The sequence below is a fragment of the Etheostoma cragini genome, chromosome 1 (assembly GCF_013103735.1).
Source record: "Etheostoma cragini isolate CJK2018 chromosome 1, CSU_Ecrag_1.0, whole genome shotgun sequence".
Taxonomy (NCBI): domain Eukaryota; kingdom Metazoa; phylum Chordata; class Actinopteri; order Perciformes; family Percidae; genus Etheostoma; species Etheostoma cragini.
The window spans coordinates 600288-625341 of NC_048407.1; the positions used below are offsets into that span (position 1 = coordinate 600288).

The 25054-nt window shown below is 41.1% G+C and overlaps 1 protein-coding gene across 6 annotated transcripts in view; it reads right to left on the reverse strand.

Annotated features, from left to right (window-relative positions):
* The window catches only part of ntrk3b (neurotrophic tyrosine kinase, receptor, type 3b), a 166515-nt gene extending 142866 nt beyond the window's left edge, over nucleotides 1–23649 (reverse strand). For 3 of the 6 annotated variants that reach the window (XM_034873485.1, XM_034873500.1, XM_034873493.1), the window contains exon 1: nucleotides 22994–23649. In XM_034873485.1, coding sequence (XP_034729376.1) covers nucleotides 22994–23235 — 242 coding nt within the window. In that variant the 5' untranslated portion in view covers nucleotides 23236–23649. Of the gene's footprint in view, nucleotides 1–6417; nucleotides 6422–11514; nucleotides 11521–22993 lie in introns of those variants that run through there. The other 3 variants (XM_034873521.1, XM_034873512.1, XM_034873507.1) reach the window with 3 other exon arrangements.
* Between the last annotated feature and the right edge of the window lie 1405 nt (nucleotides 23650–25054).

Here is a 25054-nt window from a genome sequence, read left to right on the forward strand (position 1 = left end):
CAAGTGTCATCAGGCTATGATCCTCTCCGGATTCAGCTCCATTCTGGAGGAACTCAGCAGTAGCTCAGAATGTTGATCTGCACATCAAGGGATGTCTCATTCCACCCTGTCCACCTCCGTTTGTGCGGGATAATAAGGAAAGTACGTCAACACTGTCAACCCAGAGTTATCATTACACCATCAAATAGTCTGAATCTTAAAAACAGGCCATTTAAAAAGCACAGTAGCCACATGTAAGTGCAGCATTCATTAATTATTCATTTATTTAAACAAACATATTTAGAACATTAAGAGGAGTCAGTCTGCTTTGTTTTCATGGCAACCAATAACTCAAAGCAGTGATAACTGATGTTGGGCTACTTGGGGGCAGCAGAACAAGCTAATAGCACAACGTTAACAACATCAACAAGTTATCAGTTTATGAATCTGTTATGTTGGCTAATAGTCGTCCAATAAAAAACACCTGGTTGTGTTTCTGGGGCTGGCAGATGCATCTCTAATATTTACAAGCTCTTTTTGGTCTCCTCCAACTCCTAAGGGAAATATCTGGCTCCTTAGCTGCTAAATGCTCCACTCTCGTCCAGCTGGTTGCTAACTTTGTCTGTCAGCAGTTTAGTGCTGAGCAGGTAGTGTAGTAGGTTTATCAAACACTTCACATAAATATAGTATGATACAATATAAACTTCGGGGATCCATAAAGTATTTCTAATTTTGATTTCTGATTCTGAAATAAATGTACTATTTCTGCTTATAAGCGTTTTATTCAGTTTTCAGTGGATATTTCATTTTGGAACTGATTGGTAAAATTTGGGGTTTTGAGTCAAAATAAAATACTTTGGAAACACTTTCAGGGACTGTCTGTTACCAATGTGAACGAGGGGAACCGTAGATGAAACAACTCCACAGCACAGCCTTTTCAGTTTTAGTTTTCATCTGTTAGACAGAAAACGGAAGCCTAGAAAAATGAACCCATTAAAAAATAACATAGTACTATAATGGAGGAGAAAATATAAAAAGTAAAAATCCCAATCCTAATCACAGTGAGGTTCAAGGTTATTGCACATGAGAAACTATAAGATGAAGCATATCTTCCCATTCCCTATGACAATACCACCTTAGCGTGATTCACAAGGCTTTGTGCTGCTGTCAGCAGTTATACCTCCACCCTTCCTAGAGCTCTCCCGTCTTGCTGAGCATGATAATGTTTAATCAAATAAGTGATCCTATAGCACTGGATCTATGCCAGAAAAGCCATACTGCATGCAAATGTGGGAGACCTTAAGCACACATATATGATGTCTACTTAATATACATCCCATCTGGAGACATGCACAATCACTGGAATGGTACACATTGGATCTCGTTCAAACTTAGCATTCTCCACACACATTGGACAAAATCTCAAAAAGGCAGGCTATTATATATGGTTATATTTCTGATTACATGGAAGGCAATCCATGCTGAGAAAAAAGTAGAACAGGACAGGACAAGATAGGAGGATAGGATAGGATTGGAGATAAACTTTAATAGAACATAGGCTAACATATAGAATTAGATAGATTTATTAGATGACATGGTAGGATTTTATACAAAAAGGACAGAATAAAAAATAGAAAATATCAGGATAGGACATGCAATCTAAGATAAAACAGGAGACATAATTGAATAGAATAGATTCAAAATAAAGGATAGAATGGACTATAGGATTTGATCCTATCCTAAGATGGGATAAGATAGGATATAGGATTGGAGAAGAATTAATAGGCTTTGGATAGGAAAGGAAATTAAATAGCATAGGATATACATTTGAATGATATAGGAAAGAAAACAGGATCAATATTAAACTGAAGGGCAGGAAAAATAACATTGTAATTTAAAAGAATAGTATAATAACAGGATAGGCTGGGACATCTAATCGTTATCACTCCTTTAGGATTGACTGATTACAGTGTGTCAGAGAAAATGAGGCAGCTTTGTCTCCTATTACTACTGATACTGGGACTACTCAGGGTAGCACTGTGCCACCACTGTATTTACTCTACATACAAATGAAACAGATGAAGAAGCAACATATCTGATCATGTTCCAATTGAAATTCGCTTATTCAAGATGACCAGCCAGTGTGTGTGAGTAGATCAATTTGTTGAATGGTGGAGGTCCAGAAATCGTCTTTGACTCCAGGACTGGAAACAACACCCATCAGCGAATGGCTATCGACTGGGAGGCTAGTGAAGAGGTAGACTACAACTATTTAGGAACAATAATTGATGCCAAACTGTCATGGAATTCAAACACAGATGCTTTCTAGAAATTTAGATTTTAGGACACACAGATAGTCTATTGGTCGTTAGTGGAGAGCATTTTACCTCTATTGCCTGGTATTTTTCATTGTTAGTGAATATTAAAAACAAACTGCGTAAGATAGTCAATATCTCCGGTACGGTTGCTGAACAGCTAAATTGCATGAGGATGACGCGTGGGTCCTGAGGGGCGAGGAGAGGGCAGGCTAGCGAGGTAGTCTTCCATTGCCACACCTATCTTCACAGCACAGTAGATCCTCTGGGTTGTTTGCTTTTCTTTAAACCAATCACAATCACCCAGACGCGCCGACGGTGGCTCTGCTAAATATTTTCGAGAAGGAACTTGTTCTGGTGGAACATTTGCACCCGCGAAATAAAACTACACATACAATATTAAATGAAGTTAACTGTTGACACAATACAGTAACGTGAGCTATTTAAATCAGCTGACACATTGTTACAATATCTCTTAGCCGTGTATCTCCGTGGGGACTTTGTAAACAGCAAACCCACCAATAAGTCCAAAAACATCTTTCTTCAGAAGTCTTTACAATCATTTCCCCAAAAGCCAAGCAGGCCTGCTTTATTGCACAATCCAAATGTTTTTCAAAACCTGCCATGTGCAGCATGTAGCTAGGGGGTGGCAGTAGCTCAGTCCGTATGGAGTTGGGTTGGGAACCGGAGGGTCACTGGTTCAAATCCCCGTATGGACCCAAAAAGTTGGGAGCGTGGATTGGTGGCTGGAGAGATGCCAGGCATCGTACCCCCCCGACCACTCAGGGCGCTGGTTCAGCTGGCAGCCCCCCCACTCTGACATCTCTCCATGTATAGGTCCTGAGCATGTGTGTGAATTTCAGGCCTGTGTGTGAGTACTAACAAAAAGTGTGTACACAGAGTGTAGTGCAGTAATTTCCCCATTGGGGACTAATAAACAAATTATCTTATTATCTTATCTTAGCTTGCTAGCTCAAAGTGTGTTGTTTACCGAAGGGATTTTAAGAACAGCAACACACACAGTGCGGAAGGTGAGTGACAATAGATTCTGGAAATGTACTTCCATTGATCCAAACTCATAGAGATGTATCACAGCCCCTATTTACTGATACGAGCTGTTACCATCAGGCAGATGCTATCAGGGACCTGCCCAGTGAGGACGCTGCACCCTGTTACATGTAGATCACTTTAGTACTGGTGGTGAGGAGTCTATAAAGCTGAGGTAGTTACTTGTTTGGTGTCAGCGCTGTTGTTGTCGGTGGAATTGTAGTTGTCCGTTTATGTATCTGACAATTGCTGCATGGCACATGATACAGGACGAATAAATATCCGTCTATCTAAATAGTAGGAGACAGGTTTCTATGGTGTTAGTCATGGGATCTGCCACTGTGACATGATCCTGAACCATTTAAACAACCCCCCGGAGATTTCCACCGTGTGGAGTACCCAGCTCCTCTTTCTGATTCTCCTACTTATCTGCAGTTCATCTTTATGTTAACACGACACCCCCATCCTAAGGTACATTTGACCACCTTCCTGATGAAGTGGCTTTGATAAACTATCCTGCCGGTTATAGAGGTAAAGAGAAAGAACAACTTGAAGGGGAGAGAGACATATTGTGCCGTGAGCTGCATTTAAGGGCTTTGATTATAAATTACAATGCCATCTGTTGAGAATAGTGGTCATGCTGTACATGACAGGCAGCATATTTGATATAGGATGTATGCACCTCCTGCTGCAACTCCTGTTCATCCTGGCCAACGCTGAATAAAGACGTCTCTCTGAAGGCCAGTGGTCCACTGTGTGACAAAGTCAAGTCCTGGCAGAGACCACGGAGCTCGGCTTACAGCATGAGGAGTGGATTAAATGTTCTGTGCACGTCCTTCATGGAGCTAGTCTCCTCCAATTTCAGGATATGATAAATCTGCAGCTGAGGGGCATCTTTCCCGGAGAATTCAATTAGGTAAGAAAAGAGAAGAGGATCACAGTGATATTAGAGAGCTGATCGGAGAGCTCCTCAGCCCTCCCAGTAATGAACCGCTCCGTTCCTCCACCGTGACGAGATTGATTTGACTAGCCAGGCTCAGAGTTCATCCTCTTTTTAAAGTCACTTTTTAAAAAGCTGGGTGTCATTGTGGAGAGGAGAAGTTTGAATTTAGAATTGGATTGAAATATGAGTGAAGCTTTGGATTGAAGGCCGGGAGTGCCTGGACCCCCCCAGACACCTGCCAACATGTCAAAATAACCTTTATGGAACTTTGTGATCTTTGAAAACTTGGCAAGATGTGACAGATCCTTTGGACTGATCGATAACTCTGGTCTCTACGTATTTACTTCAAAATCTCGATTATCAGTTAAATGTCTTTGAATGGCCTGTCTCAGATTTCTATCTGCGCAAAAATAGAATGTATTCATGAAAACAAGTTCATGTCAGTGTCTTCTAAAGGAAGTGAAATTTGGCCAATGTGACAGTTTGGAAAAATGTTGCATCTTGCAGCAACCAAACTCTTCATGTCACCGTATTGTATGCGTATAGTGGTGTCATAATGTGTACATTCTGCTCATGTCCACCTTCTCAATCTGAAGTTGAGATCCCTTAGCGGTCCTGACATTGAGTCTTAAGGATGTCCCTAATCGTGTGAATATAAATAGTATAGGCAAATAAGCTTTAACAGCATCTGATAAGAATCTCTATTACGAGATTACGTGAAAGCGCACCAATTATCACAATTATGAAACAGAGGAATTACCGGCGTTAGTTTATCTCGGTTCACTTGATTCTGGACTTTGATCGGTGTGCACCACATAGCATTTCAGCTATTTCAACAATAAGTTATATTCAGAGTTGCCATAATATTGCTTTTTGTTTTTTTCATTTTTCTGTTGACAAAGTCCCGTTTTGATATAGGTTCTGGACACTTGGGGACTTAAAAGCTATAGCAGCCTGTCACCTTCCCTATCCAGACAGTCCCATCAGCTGAGGAAGAAAAAAAGTAATTACTGGGTTTAGGTTGGGATCCACTCCGCTGCACTCCATCGCAGCACTTTGGTCAGAATAAGGTCTGGCTCTATCTTCTAGTTTACAGTAAAAACTGACATTTAAAGATCTTTTCACTTCTCTGTTCACTGGCTGTTCTTTATCATCCATTTTGTTTCATCACCTTTTGCTGTCTAGATGCTCTGACCTCTGACCTCTTTATGACTGGCTGCTTGTTATGATCTGGAAATGATGCTTGTTTCAGAATGAGACTTCCCAGTGAATTAATGATGAATTGTCATCTTATTTTTCCATCCGATGCTAATGTTCAGAGCTACTTTTGCAGCCCAAAGTTATCCATTTATCCCTGAGGAATATAAGGGATTCATGAAAATAATTCCTTATCCCCCCCCCGCACTTTGTAAGAGAAAACTGAGCAGATTAATTGGACCACCTTGTGTGTGCCCTACAGGGCAAGACTAATATAACAACAACACCGAGATGGATCTGGCTGTAAACTCAATGCTATGATTACATGTAAATTTCAGCATTTTGATGACACTCGGCCTGAGATTTACAAGGTTCACAGAAGAAAAGTGGCTTATTTCCTAGAACACAATATTGTTACTGCCAGTTTTTACATTTCTGCTCAGCAATTTTAAACTTGGTGCAGGAGCACAATCCGATTTTCACTGATTACACACTGACACACTGATGATTACAGTACGGATGGACTGCAAGTCATTGCAATAACTGGCTAAAATGCTAAATAGTGGTTAGAATGTGAACATCCATTTGCATTTCAGGGTTTTAGGAGCACCAGTGATATATTTTACATCTACTACTGCAGGTGCCGACTGGACATCTGGTGTAACAGGGCAGCGGCGAGTCCTAGCACAGGGATACAGATAGATGCAGGCAGTATAGTGGGGCAGATAAGGGGCAAAATCCTTCACAAGTCTGGGGTCAATAATTTGAATAATAAGGTTAGCCACGTGATTTTTTTAAATGGCCGCCATCTTCCAAGATGGACGCCATTTCCGTCATTGGAAAACACGTGTCTTGCCGCATCATTTTACCCATGGAATATATTTCAGGCTTTTTACCTTTAAATCCTATGTTTTTGACTATGAGGATGTCATATACATAGCTCTTTTGTGTTATGAGAGTCTTTTGTGGTATTTAGTATGACATACTTCAAAGAAAAATGTATTATGAAGTATGCCAAAGTAACAGAAGGTTTTATGTTATTTACTTATTTAAATAAACACCTGGACATTTAAAGTAAAAAACTATTTCACATAAAATCAAGTTGAATAGAGAAACATAAAAATGTACAGAGCAAAAAATGTTTTTTTTATATATAAAAGGCCATAATATTAGTTTTTGTTATACTATACTATTATTATTATACTATTACTTTTTTGGAGACATATACAATTATTGTTGTCATTGCATTTATCTGGGTGATTGTATTTATGTTCATTTGGGCCATAACACGGGACAGGATGCGAGAGATGGTATTCTGTACTACTGTGGCTGGTCTGATGCAGAAGGTATGTGTGTGTGGAGGAGTTGTACAATCCCTTCTCATCTAACGAGCCAACAGGTCCAGCCGTTTGATTTCCACTGGAACATTCTTACAACACAAGTATTGAGTCCAAGGTCACCCGGCACCAGCTGCAGTGGCTACAATAATATGAGCAGTATAAATGATGATATACAAATGTATGTATGATCCAACCATATCAATAGACAACAATGTGGATATTAGATGATGATTCTGCAAAGTATTTCATTCTGTGACCTTTTAAAAATTCTTTCTAAAGTATCCGTACATTACAAATCAATCCTTAATGGCAGGTCTGTGACGAGAGGCAAACTGGTGCCCATCCCCCGGACCCCAGCCCAAGCCCCCCCGACCTCCACACCCTCACTTTCCACCTACACTGTTTACTGTAGAGCACACAGCTTGCTGAATTAGCAGAGAATCATCCAATGTGAACATGATTCCGAGGGATTATATTATATTTAAGTCCACCATTTTCTGGATGGTGAAACAAGTCGGTCTTGGTTTTTCTCTTTGAAATGAGACAATCTTCCCTATCTATGTGATCTGTATTTTGTATCATGATGTCAACTCTCACAATGATCCTGAAGCATTGTGCTTAGAACCCTGTGTTCCGCTTCTTTTTTAAGACTAAATGAAGGTGAGTGAAAAGGGCAAAGTGGAAGAGGATGTAGTTCAGGTAGAAGAAAGAAGTCTGAAGAGGTATTTCATGAGTGTTCACCTTCCTTAAGGAAGATATGTACATAAGTTACATGAGTCATGGAGCATAAGTACAGGATATAGGGATGCTTCAACCACATCATCTTTTGATGTATGTGTGTAAATATGGGGTTACTAACTACTAAATATGGAGAAGACTGTTCCAAAATGATACACTGTGATATAGCAGCGTCAGAACCACAGGGGCAAACACAATTGTTTTCCTGTGAATATCAAAAATAAAGCTTCAGGGAAATCAAAGCAAAAGGTTAAGCTGTATCATGTGTGTGCCACTTCTCCACCTCAGTCCTTGTGCTAATTAGAGCTTGCGATAAATTAGCATTTCCATGTAGACGAAGGACTCTGACAGGAGGAATTTACACAGCAAAGAAAAAAAGAGCTGCTCGCAGCAGGAATTAGATTCAGCTGCAGTGATATTTAGCCAGGTGTCAAAATAACAGAATGCTATTTTTGCAAGAACACAGACACTGGTTAACAGGGTTGACAGTGAGTGAAGGTGTCCTGTTTGGGGGAGTAAAACACACCGAGGTGTAGGAGGGTGAAAAAAACAAACAGCATTATCATGTCCTTAAAACAAAGGATCAGAGAATGTGGTGTTGACTGCAAATGGCACTTTCTACTCCTACTCCTCTACATCTCAGAGAGAAATATTCTACATTCATCTGACAGCTTTAGTTATTAGTTACTTCACAGATTAAGATGTCTGCTCACAAAACACCCATGTTTTATAAAACATGATTTTTTTATTATAAATTAAACTACCTAACAATATACAGGCCTACAAGTCAAGCTGAGACGATTAGACCATTAACAGATTGACTGACAGAACTGTTTGGATCGTTTCCAGTTTCGAAATTGTGAGGGCTTTTATGCATTGAGTACTTTTAATACTTTAAGTACATGTTCCTGATGGTACTTAACATGTTTTATTAGGTAGCTTTTAGCAATGCAGGACTTTTAAATGTAAATGAATATTTTTAGAGTGCAGTATTAGTAATTTTAATTAATTAAGACCTAAAAACTTCTTCCACCAATGACTCTATAGATCTTTCATGGAGTTCTAGTACTAAGAAAACTTGCATGATTATGAAAATGTACTGATTATAATCTTGTTTTTTTTGGTCACACGGGTATTGTTTTTAAAGAATACCTTGCTGTAGTAATAACCCAGGTATAATGAACATCTAGAACTTCTTCCAAAATCATCCCAATGGTCTAAGAGTTTGACATTTTTGGGAAACATGCATATTTGCTTTCTTTCCGAGTTAGGTGAAAAGACTGACGGCGCTAGCGCCAGCTTACAAATGGATGTAAGCTGGATTACAAAATCCAGACTAGTCCTGTATCAATCTTTATAAAAGAAATTGTGTGCACATCCCATCTGAAAACTGTCAAAGTGAAATGACAAATGAAAACTGTTAAAGTAAAAAACTGTATTGTCCGAAAAATTGCCTTTTGTATTAAGTTATGGGAGCATAAAGCATGTTGCGCACAATACATTTTATTTCATTCTTGTATTAATCTTTTCATCAAACTCTTGGTAAGACGGACAAGAAATTCCCAAATTTTTGAGCTACTTTGTGTTTTCCTCTAAATTAAATCGTATCTATGCCAGAACGATAGGACAATCATTCTAAATTTTCCATCTGAATTCACTCTACAATGCTTTCACATTTTGAAACATAGAAAACTCACAGACCAGAAAGCATTTAGTTCATGTGTGCTACAATGTCTAAACAATCCTGAGCAGTTCCATTTCAGGCTGGTACATGTGCTAGTGCAGTCCTAATAATGTTTTAAAAAGGGGGACACAATATATGCAGTTGCATGGCTGGCAGAAGAATCCTTTCATTACAACACAACACACAAGAACTGAAAAGCTGCACTTCTATAATTCTATCCCTTGGGCAAATCAATAAACATCAACTTTCTTTGATTTAGTGAAACATGAGCAGAAAGGGAAGTCTCAGAAGGTTCTTGTTTAAATACTTTCAAATTTGTCTTCTTGTTGTCTGACTGAAATACATTAACATCTAGTCCTCACGTACTCCAGTTCTCACAGAGGTCCACAGTGTCAAGCAATTACCTCCAGAATGAACGCTGGAACTGGAGAGGGATATAGCTCAAGGTTGTTGAAAATCTGATTGTTTTCTATTTTTCTCCATGCTTCCATTTAAGCAAGTGCTTCTCTCAGACATACACACACATCTACACACTCAGTCATTTTTTAAAATGGCGGTCCATGAATGCGTCCAGCCAGACAGGGCGACCAAAGCCCACATCTCGTCAGTCTACCTCGAGACATAAAGCCTTGGCAGCTGGCCATCACATCTCTGGGCATGTTTTACTACTACTACTGAAGTGTTACAGAACGTTCCGTGGGTGAAAAGCTAACCCGTACACATGCATGGATTATTCAACGGGCCTACCGGGCAAAGGCCCTGGGCAGAGTGATGGAGTAAGACAGAGTGGGGACACTCCCATTGGACTCGGTTGTTCTCTTTTTGACGCCACCTTCCAGGGTACGCAGCCTCGCATAGTTCCAAACATCCAGTCTACGGCGTTGGACATCATACATTTTCATTGGTGACCATCGAGTAACTTCTGCTAAAAGTTGATTAAACAGCTCCCTCTTTTAAATTGTCAACTGTCTATATTTTATAAGAGACCATTCAAGAGGCCTATACTGATCTTAATGTGTATGTACACAGCGTAACTATACATATATTTTTTTTACTTGGTAGCCGACCGACTGCCTGCTAGTGTGTTAGCTCGACTTCACCAGCTGTGAAGGTATCTTCAGTGGTAAATTGAGTAAATAGCAACCTCTATATTATATCACAGGCCCTTTATGATGCACATCGCAATCATTCAGGGCTGCACAGAGCGGGACAGGCTAAGACGTTATCCTAATGGAGGACAGGTGGCGGTGTACTGCAGGACAATCAATACAGGAGTCATTCAATGCTAACTATTATTGTTTCCCCACCGTATTCCTCTCTTCTTAACACATACATATACACACAGTATTCTTTCTGTTCCTTCACTTTGTTCTTGTTAGATACACACACACTCACACACACACATACAAAAGTTGTTGTCTCACTCATTGCTTAATAAAAAACCTAATATTTCATTTATTCATTCAAGCGTCATGAATTGATCTTCTTTAATATATCTGATACTTTGCGTATGGCTTAGTGTTAAAATGATCGTGGTTGTGTGGTCAACTCCTGCCTCATCAGAAGAAGTGGGCTGGAGGACTGGTGCTACCGTGCGACTGACAAAGCAGAGCAGCAAATGAATGTTCTGTGACACTGTGATTTATAATAGTTAGGCTACTTTTAATATTGTAGTGTAATAATATAAACTGGTCCATTTAGTAACTGTGTATGATATTTATAGTTTGAATTAAGATGGAAAATAACCAGCTTGTGTTTTTTTCACAAGCTTGACATTTGAAAGTAAAGCTCTGTTTGGACAATAATTCAAGTAAAGGTTTTTTGTTTCTTGTGTTCTAAACTTGTTGTTGGGTGATTATTGATTCATTAACGACAGATTATCCCTTTAAAAAAACATTTTTTTGCATTACAGATCAGATTTATACTGTTTCTCCTTTTTATTGTGCTTTATAGTGTTTTTATAATGAATGTTGTAGTAAAACTCTAGCTTTCAGTTGCCACCCTACCACTCCAAATGTAAAACTGAAAAATACAAAAATGCAACAAATCTTTAGGGGTGGGGGCCCCTTGTCTCATGATCTATCCAATCCCATATATCAGACTATGTTAAAAATGGTTATTTAGGAAAAATAATGATAATGCTCTTAAAGAATGCACATCAAGAGGAAACTCCACACCACTGAACATTCAATCAGTGCCACTCCTCCTGTCTCCTCCCTAAAATAACCAGAGGGGAACAAGACGACAATAAACACATTAGTGATGCTTGACAGGTGATGGTTTCCTCTGTAAACAAGAAGCCTCCACAGTTCACAGTGTCAAACGTAGACAGCTGCCACTGCAAGTCATTTCCCCTGACTGACGTGCCAGCCGATTCCCCATCAGAGTCCTGTCAAAGAACAGATAGCAGATTTCCACATGGAGGCTTAGCTAAAGCACCAAATTAGCGTAACTACCAAAAGTGCCACTCCTACCCGTAATATATGCACTCTTGGTTGTTGTTGTTTAGCCCTGTTGACTCTGTTGACATTGACTTTCATAATGTGTGACCCCACATGATTAATAAATTATAAACCAACCTGTAGGTCATAAAGTGCATGAAATATGGAATGATGAAATTTGCTGAAATTCCCTGAGTCCCGATTTTAGCTGTATGAGGTCAACATTTGTCAAAAGTTTGTGTTAGTGTTGTTAGTGGTTTGGAGTTAGAAAATTGTGCACATAAAGGTATTTCAAAGTCATTTTGTCATGAATTAATTATTCTAAAAAATCCATTTAAAAAAAGAAAGCAATTGAATGCTAAAATTGTATTTTGATCAGTTTTAACACAAGGTAGTTTTGCTGGGAACAATCTCAGCGGTCAGTGCAAACGCCGTATGCTCCCTAATGTTAATTTTGCAAAAGGCTAATTTAATCAAACAATTCCATAAACATCTTACAGTTGAATCTTCTGCTGTCACAGACTCCTTTGTCCCTAACGAACATCTGAGTCACAGCAGCAGCCACAACAATGCAGCGCTCACTCTCCCGATCCACTTTTTAGTTAGGGGTGCAATTAAATATCTAATTCACAGACAACTAACTCAAACCTTAAATTCATCAAATAAAGTGAACGCTTTAGAGCCACAACACCCCTTCAATTATTTTTTGCCTTTGCAGCTGAGAACCTGAGTTGACCAAAAGAACTCCAATCAGACTTAAAGTTGCATTGCTAAGCAATGCAACTTTGCTAAGCAATGCAACTTTAAGTCTGATTGGAGTTCTTTTCTTGGAGAGAGGAATGTAATGCACCATTGGGCGCCCTCTCGGGGAACAAATGTCAGCAATGATGCCAAAGAAGCTCAGGGGACATCTTAAAGAGCCCATATTCTGCTCATTGTCAGGTTCATAGTTGTAATTTGAGGTTGTACCAGAATAGGTTTCCATGGCTTAATTTTCTAAAAACACCATATTTTTGTTGTTTTGCACATTGCCGCATCTCCTGTTTTCACCCTGTGTGTTTAGGTCTCTGTTTTAGCTCCAGAGTGAGACATCTCCGGTCTATCCTATCTTTGTTGGGAGCTGCACATGCCCAGTAGCTCGGTAAGATCACATAAGCTAGATAAATCTTTCTCCAGCTTTGGTCAGTCCAAGGCAGGATCAGCTGGGAGACTTCTTCTAGACCAGGGACACTTGGAACGTGGAATACCTGCACAACAGGGACAGGAAGTAGAACAGGGACAGGAAGTAGTTCTTTTGGAGATTCTGATCATTTAGTGGCTGTTGGAGCAACGTTTTGCCATTGAGAACGAGCTAGCATGCTACGGTTAGCCACCTGGTTTTGGGTAGTGCCGTAGAAAGCCGTGCAGATGTTGACTGGCTCACCCGGAGACTGAAGACAGAGGACATTCAGAAACCTGATCTCACTCAGAACACCATGGATGGGTTTTTTCACAAAATGGGCACTTTAAAGGAAGACACAGTAAAGGGAGCAACTTGAAAAACAGAATTCGAGAATGTGTGTGTGAAATGTGATTATTCGCTTTCTTGGCGAGGGTACCATGATAAGATTAATAACAATATTCACATGTAACTGTCAGCAAGAAAACAAATAATATTATTTACTGTAAGTTTTACTTTAAGGAGAGAGCATATTAGAGGAGGCAGATCAGCAGGAAGAGAGGGGGGTGTCAGGTACTTCTTTAAAAGATGAGTTTTTTAGCCTTTGGAGGAAGATGGAGAGTGACTGAAATATTCTGCCTGGAGTAGCAAGGTCATTGCACCAACAGGGAGCCAGTAGGAAGGAGAGGTGAGTCCCAGTGGACCATTTACTTTTAATGTGTTCTCATCTGCCTCCACACAAAGCTCTACCCGGGTCCTAAAAACCCTCCTGGTGCTCTTCACTACCGCCACCGAGAGTCCTTGGCTCACTGAGAATGATCACTGAGTATAGCTGAATGGCCTGCCAGCCGGGTCCATAATGTTTTGATGTAGTGCAATACGCACCAATGGTCCCCAGAACCAAGCAAATACAGATATCAGAGCATGTGAGGTAATCAATAAATAGAGGCTGCTCAGGGCCAATATATATAAATATCTTTCTGCTTTCTGGGAAATATGAAAGTGCGTTTGTGCTGCGATGCTCTATGTCCTAACCACTAATACTGCTGGGGTCAAAATTAAACAGCCATGTTCGCCAAGCTATTCATTAATTCTGAGTGTTTACCGCTTAATTATCAGTGCACATATAGCCTCAAACAGATCTCTCTCATTTGTACAGATGGAAAGCTGAAGGACGGATGAGGGAGGGCGGCTCACGGGGGCAAATGTTTTGCTTTGTTGGATCAAAGAAAGGCCAAACACTACAAAGCAACTATGTACTTTTCAGGTTTTGAAAGAAAGTGTGTTTTCTAGTTCAGAGCTTACCAAAATGCCATGGCCTTAAAAAAGGATGAAACATGAATAACAAAAATAATAAGAATGCTCTACTGCAAAGCTAGGTTAAGATTCATCTCCCAAGTGATCTTGAACAGAAGCCACCTGAGGTCAGCTGAGACATGTTGTAGCAAGATTTTGATGCAAGCAATCACACACCATGCAGGAGTGCAGGCGCACAAAGATGAACAATTTGTTTTTGTTTCAAAATAGGCATTTCATTTTTCACAAAAAAGAAGAGAGATTGCAGTTGAATAGCATCCATCAACATGCACACCGTGTAGGAGAGCATGGCTGAAGCTCAGTGACAACTGAGAGAGCTGCATTAGTCACACAGCCCTGCCAGTCAGCGCTGACATGGAGGACAGGGGGGTGGCTCCTCCTACTTGATAATACATGATGATTGATGTTTTTGGAACAGAAAACATCCCACGTGAATAATAGGCAGCAGGAGCTTTATTAGGGTCCTGGGAGAGAAACAAGGAAGGTGGGGTCTCGTGTCGGGGATGTCTGGGGGGAGACGGCACACGGTGCTAGACACCATGGAGGTCAGACACACATCCCCACCTGGGAAGAAGTTATCTCGGATGAAATTAATGGTGTGTGTGAGAGTGATGGACCGACAGAGAGGAGAGAGAAAGAGATCGAGAGAGAGGAAAAAGAGTTTCTAAGCTACTAGCATCACACATTATGAAGAGGGATGCAGAAGAAGGAATTAGCTGGAATGCTGCTTTCAGTGTGGCTTGGCTCAGCCTACAGATATCATGTTTAAACATGATTAACTGTCATAAACCTTCAGTAAAGCTCATGCTACCTAATTAGACATCCAACTGTTGGCCTCGTGTTCATCAGTAGATATCTTACAGCAGCAGGTACTTGATCATTGTTTCTTACTAGTGAGCAATCACATAGCACATAATAAGAAATACAAAAATCCAGCAAAAGGCAATGCATGTAAATAGATGTAAATTCAAGGATTATGCACACAGGAATTTTTTAAGTTTTTTTCATGCCACCATGGAACAAATTGCAGTTTAAATAGGTAGATACATGATTTTTCTGCTCCCTTCAATCTTCCAAATTTGACATGACAAACTGTTGCCCACAGTAGCGGCACTGACTCATAATCTTCTGTATAAAAGCAGAAGCTCAACTAAATGTCAACAGAAAGCCCCTGGAGTGCCGCTGCAAGGCTTTAAAGGGTTTTTCTAATCCTGGGTGAAACAGCAGAGCCTTCAGTATTTCTCACCCCTCGATCCTCAATGCATCGTTTGATTGTTAAAGGGGTGGGGGGGTGTGCTTCATTAGTATGCATCTTTTAAGGGAAGACTGCCTGCGGATGCGGGAGTTGAGGTGGTGGGGGCGTGGGAGAAGCTGGGTCAGTCACATGGCCGGGGCTTCTCACTGCATGTAGAAGATCTGAACCAAACCGGCGCTCTCTCCTCCTAATTCTCAGATGGCAGCCGTGACCTACTTTCCACAAAGACAGGCTCATGAAAACTTGATGATAAGCTTATAACAGAGGAGCCGACGTGCACCGCCTGGGGTGAGCCTCGCACTGCGGAGGCAGCCGGGGGTCTGTACGGTGAGGACCAACACAGGACGTGTGTTCGCCACTCCGTCCTGGGTGCTAAACGGCGTTCATGGTGATGCCAGTGACACAGCATGGGACAGGAAATGCAACGAGGGCTTTAAATGTTGTCAAGATCACCCGAACCCCGTAAGAAAAGCGCTCCATTTCAAAGTTGTTTAATAGCCTGAGAAAAGCCAATAACTAATGAATGAATCTGAATAGCTAAGATGTCCTCCTTGTTGCATCCTTTCACATTAGCAAATACTGCAGCTACTGAAGACATTTTTGAAATACAGTAGGCATACTCGTGGCTCAGTAAGCACACCATCTTATCATGTATTCTGCTTTGTATTATCAAAATCTTTGAAACTTCTTAAGGCATAAAGTTGGGGCTGCATATCCAACCTCAATTTCTTTTTACTTTAGATTTTTTTTCAGATGAAACGTGTTTAGTAAAGAGAATTAAAAACTGGGTAGTACCAAAAGTTGGCACCAAGTGCCTGGCCAGAACTGATGTTGTTTATTCATTCTAATAATTTTGCCAGTTTATGAAAATGTTATTGAGCCAGAGTTCTTGTCAGACTGCCAGTGTTTAGATGCCCTTTAACATTTGAGTACTTGAGATACCAAGCCCTACTCAGAAGTGATCGTTAGCCATAAAAACGTCCTATTGCGTTTCCAAGGTATTACTAATTTTAGTCATAAACGGGATGTAGCTGACATTCAGAATATGCATATAGCAGCAAACACATATTATAAAGATATAGTGAAGTAATTGCATCCTGAGCAGAACATTTTTTCAGCGTTTTTTAAGGCCAAGCGTGCATGTAACCGTGGTAAAAACGTTGTTATTTCAGGTATTGTGGAAAAGGTCTGTGAGAGCCACGTGGTGGCAGCCCAACTCAAGGTTTTTCTGTCTTTCTGACTTTTTATTTTTTATTTAATTAATTCAAGTAAATTGAGTTAGCAAATAATGATGCCATTGAATCTAGCATCCACCTACTTCTTAAAAAAACATTATTTGCAAATTCTAAAGACTAAAATGTCAGGCTGGTTGTCAAATCCTATAGGACTATGGTATAGACAAGGTCTGTCAATTAAAAGGTTGTTTATGAATGTGGACTACCTCACCAACCAATCTCAGTGTGTAAGGATACAGGACTGTGAGTCCAACATGGTTGTCTGCTGCACGGGTGCCCCACAGGGAACAGTTCCGGCAGCCAACCTTTTCACACTCTACATACACTGCAGACTTCACCCACAACTCAGCTAACTTCCACCTACAAAATGCATCTCATCACAGACGGGAATATACATAGACCTGACCCAGGGCTTTGTAGGTTGGCGCCAGCAGGGAAAAGAAACAGCAGGTGATGGACCTCCACAGGTGCAAACACTCTACTCCTGTTTCTTACAAGTGTTCACCTAAATAATAACTTGGACTTGATGGACAACACAGACACACTGTATTAGAAAGGACAACGCAGACTCAGATCTTTTAGAGAGCACGGGGCACTCCTGAGGACCTCTTTTGACTCTGTGGTGGCATCGGCCATCTTCTATGGAGTGGTCAGCTGGGCCAGAAGCTCAGCTGACATGACGAGACTTAGACTGGTTAAGAAGGCCAGCTTTGTCCCGGTATGCCCCATGGTGGAAAACATGGTTCTTATGTGCAATGCTGTGAATTTGACATTCAGTCTGTGTACTTATTTTTCTTTTTAATGTTAACTGCTATTTTTACCTACTTTTTTTTACGGGTACTAGCACCTTTGCTACTGTAACACTGCAGTTTTCCCTGCTGTGGCACTATAAAGAGATTATCTTATCTTATCTTAGGCATTAACCAGTTTCCAAAGAATTCCTCTCAAATACAGAGTAACAGTAGCAGCAGTGTGGCATTAGAATATTAGAGTGTGATTGTTGTTTGATATGTGCTTAGATATGAAGCAGATATTAAAGGCTGATGCCAGGCAGGTGTAAAGCTTTGAGCTATGTTCATGAGCAGCTAACAGAGGGTAAGGGAGGTTTAGGTATAATGTATTCATGCCTTCAAATGAAAATAACAACATCTCACCTATAAAGAGCAAAAATAGTAATAAAAAAAATTCAATAAAATGGAAACGACAGAGAGAGATATCAAGGTGACAAAGAAAAATAAATCAGGACGACAAACCGAGAGGGTGTACAGTCAGGTGGGCCTCAGAAACCCAGACAGCAGAGCTCCACACAGCTGAGCAGAAAACTAAGACAAAGAAATGGAGGGAGCAAGACGGAGGATGTGGGGGAATAAATATGTATGCCAGCAGTGAGGCAGTGAAGGTAGGAGTGTCTCAGGCAGAATGTAGGTGTGTGAGATCTTGTGGGTGGAGGGAGAACACCATTCCGTACATCCGTCCTTTATCCCAGATTAGGGCGCAGAACAAAACCCAGTGACAAGGTTCCGGCTGACTGGGTAGGGAAACAATGGACATCGACAGTTATTTTCGTTAAATAGTTAAATAGATAACTACATAAAAAGTCCAAAATAAATATGAAATGTTTTAGATGTTCCGTTATGCTTCATATTGATGAGATATACAACGGTTCTCTATGGTCACGGGTATCTCTCTTACCCTTAAAGTTGCCACTAAAGCAAAATCCAGCACCTTAATTCCACTGACCAATTTTGGATGTGATAATATCTCCTTTAACGCTCCTCTATTTCCCAAGGCTGAGAAAGAAATATATTTTACAACAGGTATTTGCACAATTGGATTACTCAATGCATTTCCCATTATTTAGTCCAAGCCTTTGTCTTTATTTGATTGTGTATTTCATAATGGTTAATATTATTATTCCTACTGTGTTAAAGGGGCCGCCACTAATTTTACACGTTGGCTAGTGTTCTAATTAGCGTGTGAATGTTGATAAAAAGCTGGGACAGTTGTGTAATGTCTTCTGAAGGTCCAGAAGGAGCTCACTACAGTTGGACTTTACAGGCAGTGTCTACCCATGTTGTGTCTACCGGTAGAATTTGGCAATAGTGTTTGAGTATTTTTTCCAAGGATGACAAAGGCATGTCCCGCCCTTCTCTGCCTCTGATTGGCTTACCCTGACATTCTTACCCTAACCATAACCAATCCCACTCCTCTTGCTTAAACCTAACCAACCCAACCCAGGAAGGCCCGAGTAGCTACTAGACAATCAGAGGTAGAGTAGGGCGGGTCATGCCTTCACCTTCACCATCCTGGTTCCAAAAGGTTGGCATAGTGTTTCCTTAGTGAGAGCTATTCTCGTCTGACTCGCGATGGTCAAGTGATCTTGTAATTATGGGGTGATCTTTTGATTCTCTCATTATTCTTGCGTGAGCTCGGGCTGACATGGAGATGAGTGATGCCGTAAATACAGAGCAGGAAGAGGGCTCCAAATATGCAGCTGCATCATATAGAAAATAGGATCCAGCCTTTTTGTAGCTTAACCAATTACTAGGGACTGAGCCTGCACTGCTTCAAGTTCAACCATTCTTTTTTGTCCCCACCTTTGAGGAGATAAAATACACACTGTTGGAGCATTTGTATAAATACATGATCCATATGTACAAAAGATCTTCTTCATTGTATGGTGAACTAATACTCTAGCATGTTAGCAAATACTCTCAGTTTAACAGGGAATACTACAATTTCAGTTAAATTCTATAAAAGTTCACTTGTCAATTCCCATTCAGAATACTTATGCAGGAATTATAGAAAAGATATTTGGATTTGAAGTTGCTATTGGCCACAATCACACACTTATGTGGGCTGCACAGGAGTTTTGAGAGGTAGAGAAAAGGCTGAATTTATGTAATGCAGTGATGCTCAGCGTCTGAACCGGGGGACACTCTCAGCCCACACAAGTCACCTATAAGTGGACCTTGGAAACGTTCCCGTTTCTTTGGCAGCATCAGCTAGCTGGCAGGTTTCATATGAAATGTGTATTTGAAGGTGTTCACAGATCGATACTTTCAAGCGGAGCTGAGCTGTTTTAAAATTTAAAAAATCAAAAAGACAGAAAAAACTTCCAAAAACAACTTTTTAAGAAAGCAGAGTAACTGGCATGCAGCCAGTGAAGCAGCGAACGGATGTCACAGCTTTGATATTTTTTATTTGCTCTTTTTCAAAACATAACCTGTCCTGTGGAATCATATCAGACAAATTATTATTCAAAGTATCCCTATAAAATGACGGGCATTGTACTACAGTAATTATGGTACAAGTGCTATAATTTTACTAAAAGTAGTGCAGTTTTACTGGGAAGTTGTGGGACACGTTTTGCCAGATGTGGAGATAGGTGGAACACAGAATTGTAAACTGCTAACTTCTTACTGCTAAGATCTAAAATCTGCATATTTTACAGACAGCATGAGGAACCTTGTTATTATTAGTAAAATTTAGATTGTACTTAAGTTTTGGTTAAAGATGGTGGCTCAATATCCTCAAGATTAAAAATATTCCATCTTTCCATTTTAGTTTAAGTACAGACCATGTACAATTATTATGGCGATATTACATTATATGGCCATTCTATTGTTATATTAGCATCTAAAAGCACAGTTTAAGATTAATTGTTACTATTGTAGGAGTAAATGGAAGGATGTACTTAAGAGGAGAGGAGATGAGGAGGACAGAGGGGGGATTTTCTGGAGACATTTAGAAGGAGACACCACAGTGATGACTTCTACAGATGGGTCTGATGCTTTAGCCTCTCCTGACAAATATGCTGCCAAAGGTTCCAAAAGGAAAGGGAAAACCAAATGAGGCCAAACGTCATCACCAGAGGTGGAAACGCTGATTGGTTTCTGCGAAGAAGGCAGCACCTGCAGTCAGAGCTGCACTTCCACAACCTGTCAAACGCTTCAGCTGCTCTCAGAACAGCCCTGTTTCTCTCCAGGTATCACAGCAAGGTCTTACCTTATCCTCTCCAAACAGTGGTGCCTCTTGTGATGAATCTCTAATGTGAGAGAACTGGAAAACTATTATCTTGACTTGGCAGTTTTCTTTGGCTGGCCAATCATCGCACACTTGCTGCTCAGAGTCCTCACTCTAGTTTTCCATCTCCATAAATTGTCCCCATCTCTTCTTGTTCCCCTCGTGATGAGTGAAATAGACCTCTCGTTAGCCAAACCCATGCATCTAACACCTTACAACGAGAGAGGCCCGAGGGGAATTTGTGCTGCATGTGTCCTCGATAACTGACTGCTCTCTGTTACTCTGGTTACACAGCCTATTGTTTTTAAAGAGCATGTTTTCTGGACACACGAGCCGTTAACTACTATTATTAATTAACCTTCTTGTATATGTTTAAATTAGCACAATATATGTTTAGAAATATGTTGTAAGTGATAGTGTTCAATTCTGTTAAGCCACATAATTAACTGTGTATAATATGTATGCTTTTAACACGCATACCCGCACATGTATAGTTGATTATGAGATTATCCACAACATATCAAATCTTTGTGGGATTTGACTGGATCAGTTCCTATGGGATATGTGGGAGCCTGTGTTGCACTGGGAGCTACTGCGTCTCATAGGCTGTCATTGTGCGGCTGCTAGTGCTGGGTGGAGGTTGCTCTCCATGCTGAGCAGCAAGAAAACCAGCGGCGTGCTTGGCAGAGGGGCCATGAAATGCACAATTAGTCCTGGGTCAACGGCATTAGGGTGTCTCAAAGGAAAAAAAGGCAATCTATGTGTGGCTTTGTGCTTATTATAAAGTGAATGTGGGCATTTCACAATGAAAATCCAGCAAATAGTGTGTTCAACTGTTGATCCCAATAGAGAGAAGAGGTAAATGACAGGACGTTTTACAAGAGGAAATCTATATCTGAGGTTCACTCTAGGGTCAGACTAATCACTGGTAGTGCGATGGCGCTGCGATCTCTGGCCTCCATCTCTTTACCATCCTTTGCTTAGCTTGAAGCTGACGCCTGATGTGACTAAACACTCCCTCTGATAACACAGTCACGTAAATGACTCCAGTGCTAGGGAGCAGTAGCTTGGTTCCCAGTGTATAAAGGGTACCAGGGTACCCTCTAGTGGCCCAGGAAAGCGATGAACCATGTCACAAAATAAGTTGTTGTCTGCCTCAAACGGATAAAGGGCAAAAGGGATACTAAAACCGATGGTGGGGGGGTCCTGTGTGGTGTGAGACGAGGCAGAGGAAGCCGTGCGGGGAATTCCAGTGCGTGCACGGGGGATGTTTACTTTATATGCAAATCAGCCTCATCCACACCAGAGGTCTTATTTTAAGGCCCGAGCTCTGCTTCTTTCTGACTTTTCAAGAAAGAGAGCTTTGATGTTGGCAGGAAGGACCGATGACAGAGAGACAGAGAGAGTGAGTGTGAGAGAGAGAGAGAGAAAGAGAGAGAGAGAGAGGAAGGAGGATGGGGAGAATGCAGAATGAAAATGTAGCCTACTTATGGGGGGGTGTGGGTAAAGGGGGTGGGGGGTGTGGGTAAAGGGGGTGGGGGGTGGCTTCTAGAGCCTGCTGTCATAGCTCCTCTGTTTTAAGCAAACCCTTTATAAATCCTCTGAAACCCAAGCGTCCTGCTTCATGTCCATCTCTTTGGGGGGGGCTGAGCCACAAGTGAAGTTTTTAACGGCCATTTCCTCTAGAACCCCCTCCCGCATCATCGGTACATAGGCCAATAAAGTTTCGGGGGGGGGGTCGCATCGGTCCCAGAGGATGGGGGCTGATATGGAACCGGTTGACCTTACTGCACCATTTCCTCCTGTTCGATTTGGCCCGGTCTGGCCGAGCGGCTGCTGCAGGCTACCCGAGCCTCTCACCGCAAAATCCCAACTGTCACCTGGCCTGGTATGGGCCTGCGGAGCCGCTGCGGAGGACCAACTTTATGAGGACGGACGCACACACACACACACACACACACACACACACACACACACACAAATCCGACATTCACTACAACAAGGTTCAACATGAAGGAGTCTGTCGCCACGTCTGAAAAGACTGCGCGGGATTTGTCTTCTTTGTGCTGTGCAGACTGAGGCACCTCTACACAAGACTGATTATCATAGAATCATAGATGGTTTATCATAAAAGGCCACTTAAAAGACATATAGAAGTGCAAAAAGTCTCGAGATAAGGGATTAAGCCAACAAGTCAGATCAGTTCACGGAAAGCAACAGACACCCTGGAAGCACAGACGCCTCACTGAGGATATGATCAATTAATGATTAAAAAACAAATAAAAATAACCGCATGACATAATCCGCATGTACTTACATAGAGGTGATGTTTTTGAATAACTCTGCTATGTCAACACTGGTCCCATTGCTCCCAGTGTCTTGCAGGGCGAGCAAAGGGAAAAACCTGCCGTTGTCGGACTTATTGCAATAGATCTCTGTTTGAGAGCAGCTGCAGGTCGGCGGGCAGTCCAGCATGGAGCTCAGATAGTCCTGGAAAACACTCATCAGAAACAAAACCCTCCACCAGCAAATCCGGATCGAATGAAACCATAGATCCATGTCTCCGGGCAATCGGGGGGAGAAGAGGTCCCGATGTCCTCTGGGTTCGAACAGAACAGGAGAGAGGAGAGGAGGAGAGTGGGAGGAAGGAAGGAAGGAAGGAAGGAAAGAGGAGGATGGTGGTGGTGCGTCTGCACAGAGGAGGCTCTATGTGAGCGTGTCTGCCGTGGAGGGATGCTGTAGTGTCCTTGCGCGTAACAAATTGGCTAAAAAGGAGAAAGAAAAAGGACAAAACGAAAGAAAAAAATATACGGAAATCAAAAATAACAAAGCGTAATGATGTCAGGCTCCAGTCGTCTTTTCAGCCTAAGATGCATGGTGTTTCCCCGGAATGCCGTGCTGCTGCTGCTGCTGCTGATGCCGTCGTGTCTCTCCAAGCAGGACCAGGACGACTGGCTGGAGAGCACAGAGACACAAAATGAGAAGTTGGAGCATCAAGTCCCTCCTACCGGCAACACACACACTGACACCTGCACAAACTGCATGCAACCACAGGGATCCCAACTAGACTCCCATGTCAAGCTGCTGTGCTACAAAGACACACGAAGACACAAATACACATATAGATCAATAAATCCGGATTAAATGAAAGCCAGAATAATATAGGCCTGTACACTATTTTAATAATATATTTATAATCTCAATGAAACATCAATCTCTTCAGAACAAATATACATAGTTCATACTGTAAAGTGACTTCTTTTTTTTAAACCCAATCAACAGAAAATAATATTTAATGTCAAAGTTTTAAATATCTCTAAAATGTGATCTAAATTAATTATTAAATATAAATGAAAAATGAATGTCAAATCCATGTTGGCACGAGAATGCAGCCCCTCACATCTTCTTATCACTGGGGGCCATTTGGCGTTGGTAGTCCCACGGTTGGTTGAATGGAGATTGTAGTTTGAAGTGATTTGAAAAGGCATGCAAGGCATCTGTCCTCGCCGTCTTAAAAACTACTGAGTCCCAATCTCAGTCCAATTAAGATCTGAAACAGGCGGCTCACACATGCTCCCCATGCAACCTGACAGAGCTCGAGCGGTTATGTAAAGAAGAATGGGGGGGGGGGACTCAAGGCTGAAATTGCTGCAGAAGGTGAATACTGACTTGAAAATGACAGTCTACTTATGCAGACATGATTTTGGCTTTTATATTTCTAAAACGTGAGGAAAACGAATCTAATCTAAAAATGAATGAAGCTTGTTCAATGTGAGTATTATGCAGTGTTTTTAATGCTGATGTCACAGATTTGTATTTGACTACTGCATCACAACTAGAACTAGAAACCTTTAAGTCAGAAATCTTCTGGAGTTAAAAGTGGATCCGCTATAATGACAATTAATATCCATCCCTACTGAAATTTTAAGTGGCAAAAAATGCCTGTTATGATATTGTCATATTAATTAGAGATCATCATGAGCATTCTGGCTCTGTTTGGTACTCTCCTTGTTGGAATCTTTTGTGAAGTTCTGACAATGAGGAAATGTCCGCTTCAGTGGGAGGCTGAATCAAAAGGATTTAATGTTTAAATGTAATTATTGAGGCAGTTTGGAGACTAGATGGCATCAGATTAAATTATCTTTCTTCCTGCATTGTTTATCCGACAGAGACCAGCAAGACGCCGTTATGGAAGCATGAGTGCATCAATGCTTTCACATTGCACAACTTCTCCAACACAACTTATTTTCATATTAACAGTACCCCCTCTATTGAAATTATGTCCACTATTTGCCTAAATTAACTGGTAATACATGTCTCTATGTAAAATAATCAGATTGCATACAGTATGTTAAAAGATAAGTTTTTCTTGCTTTAA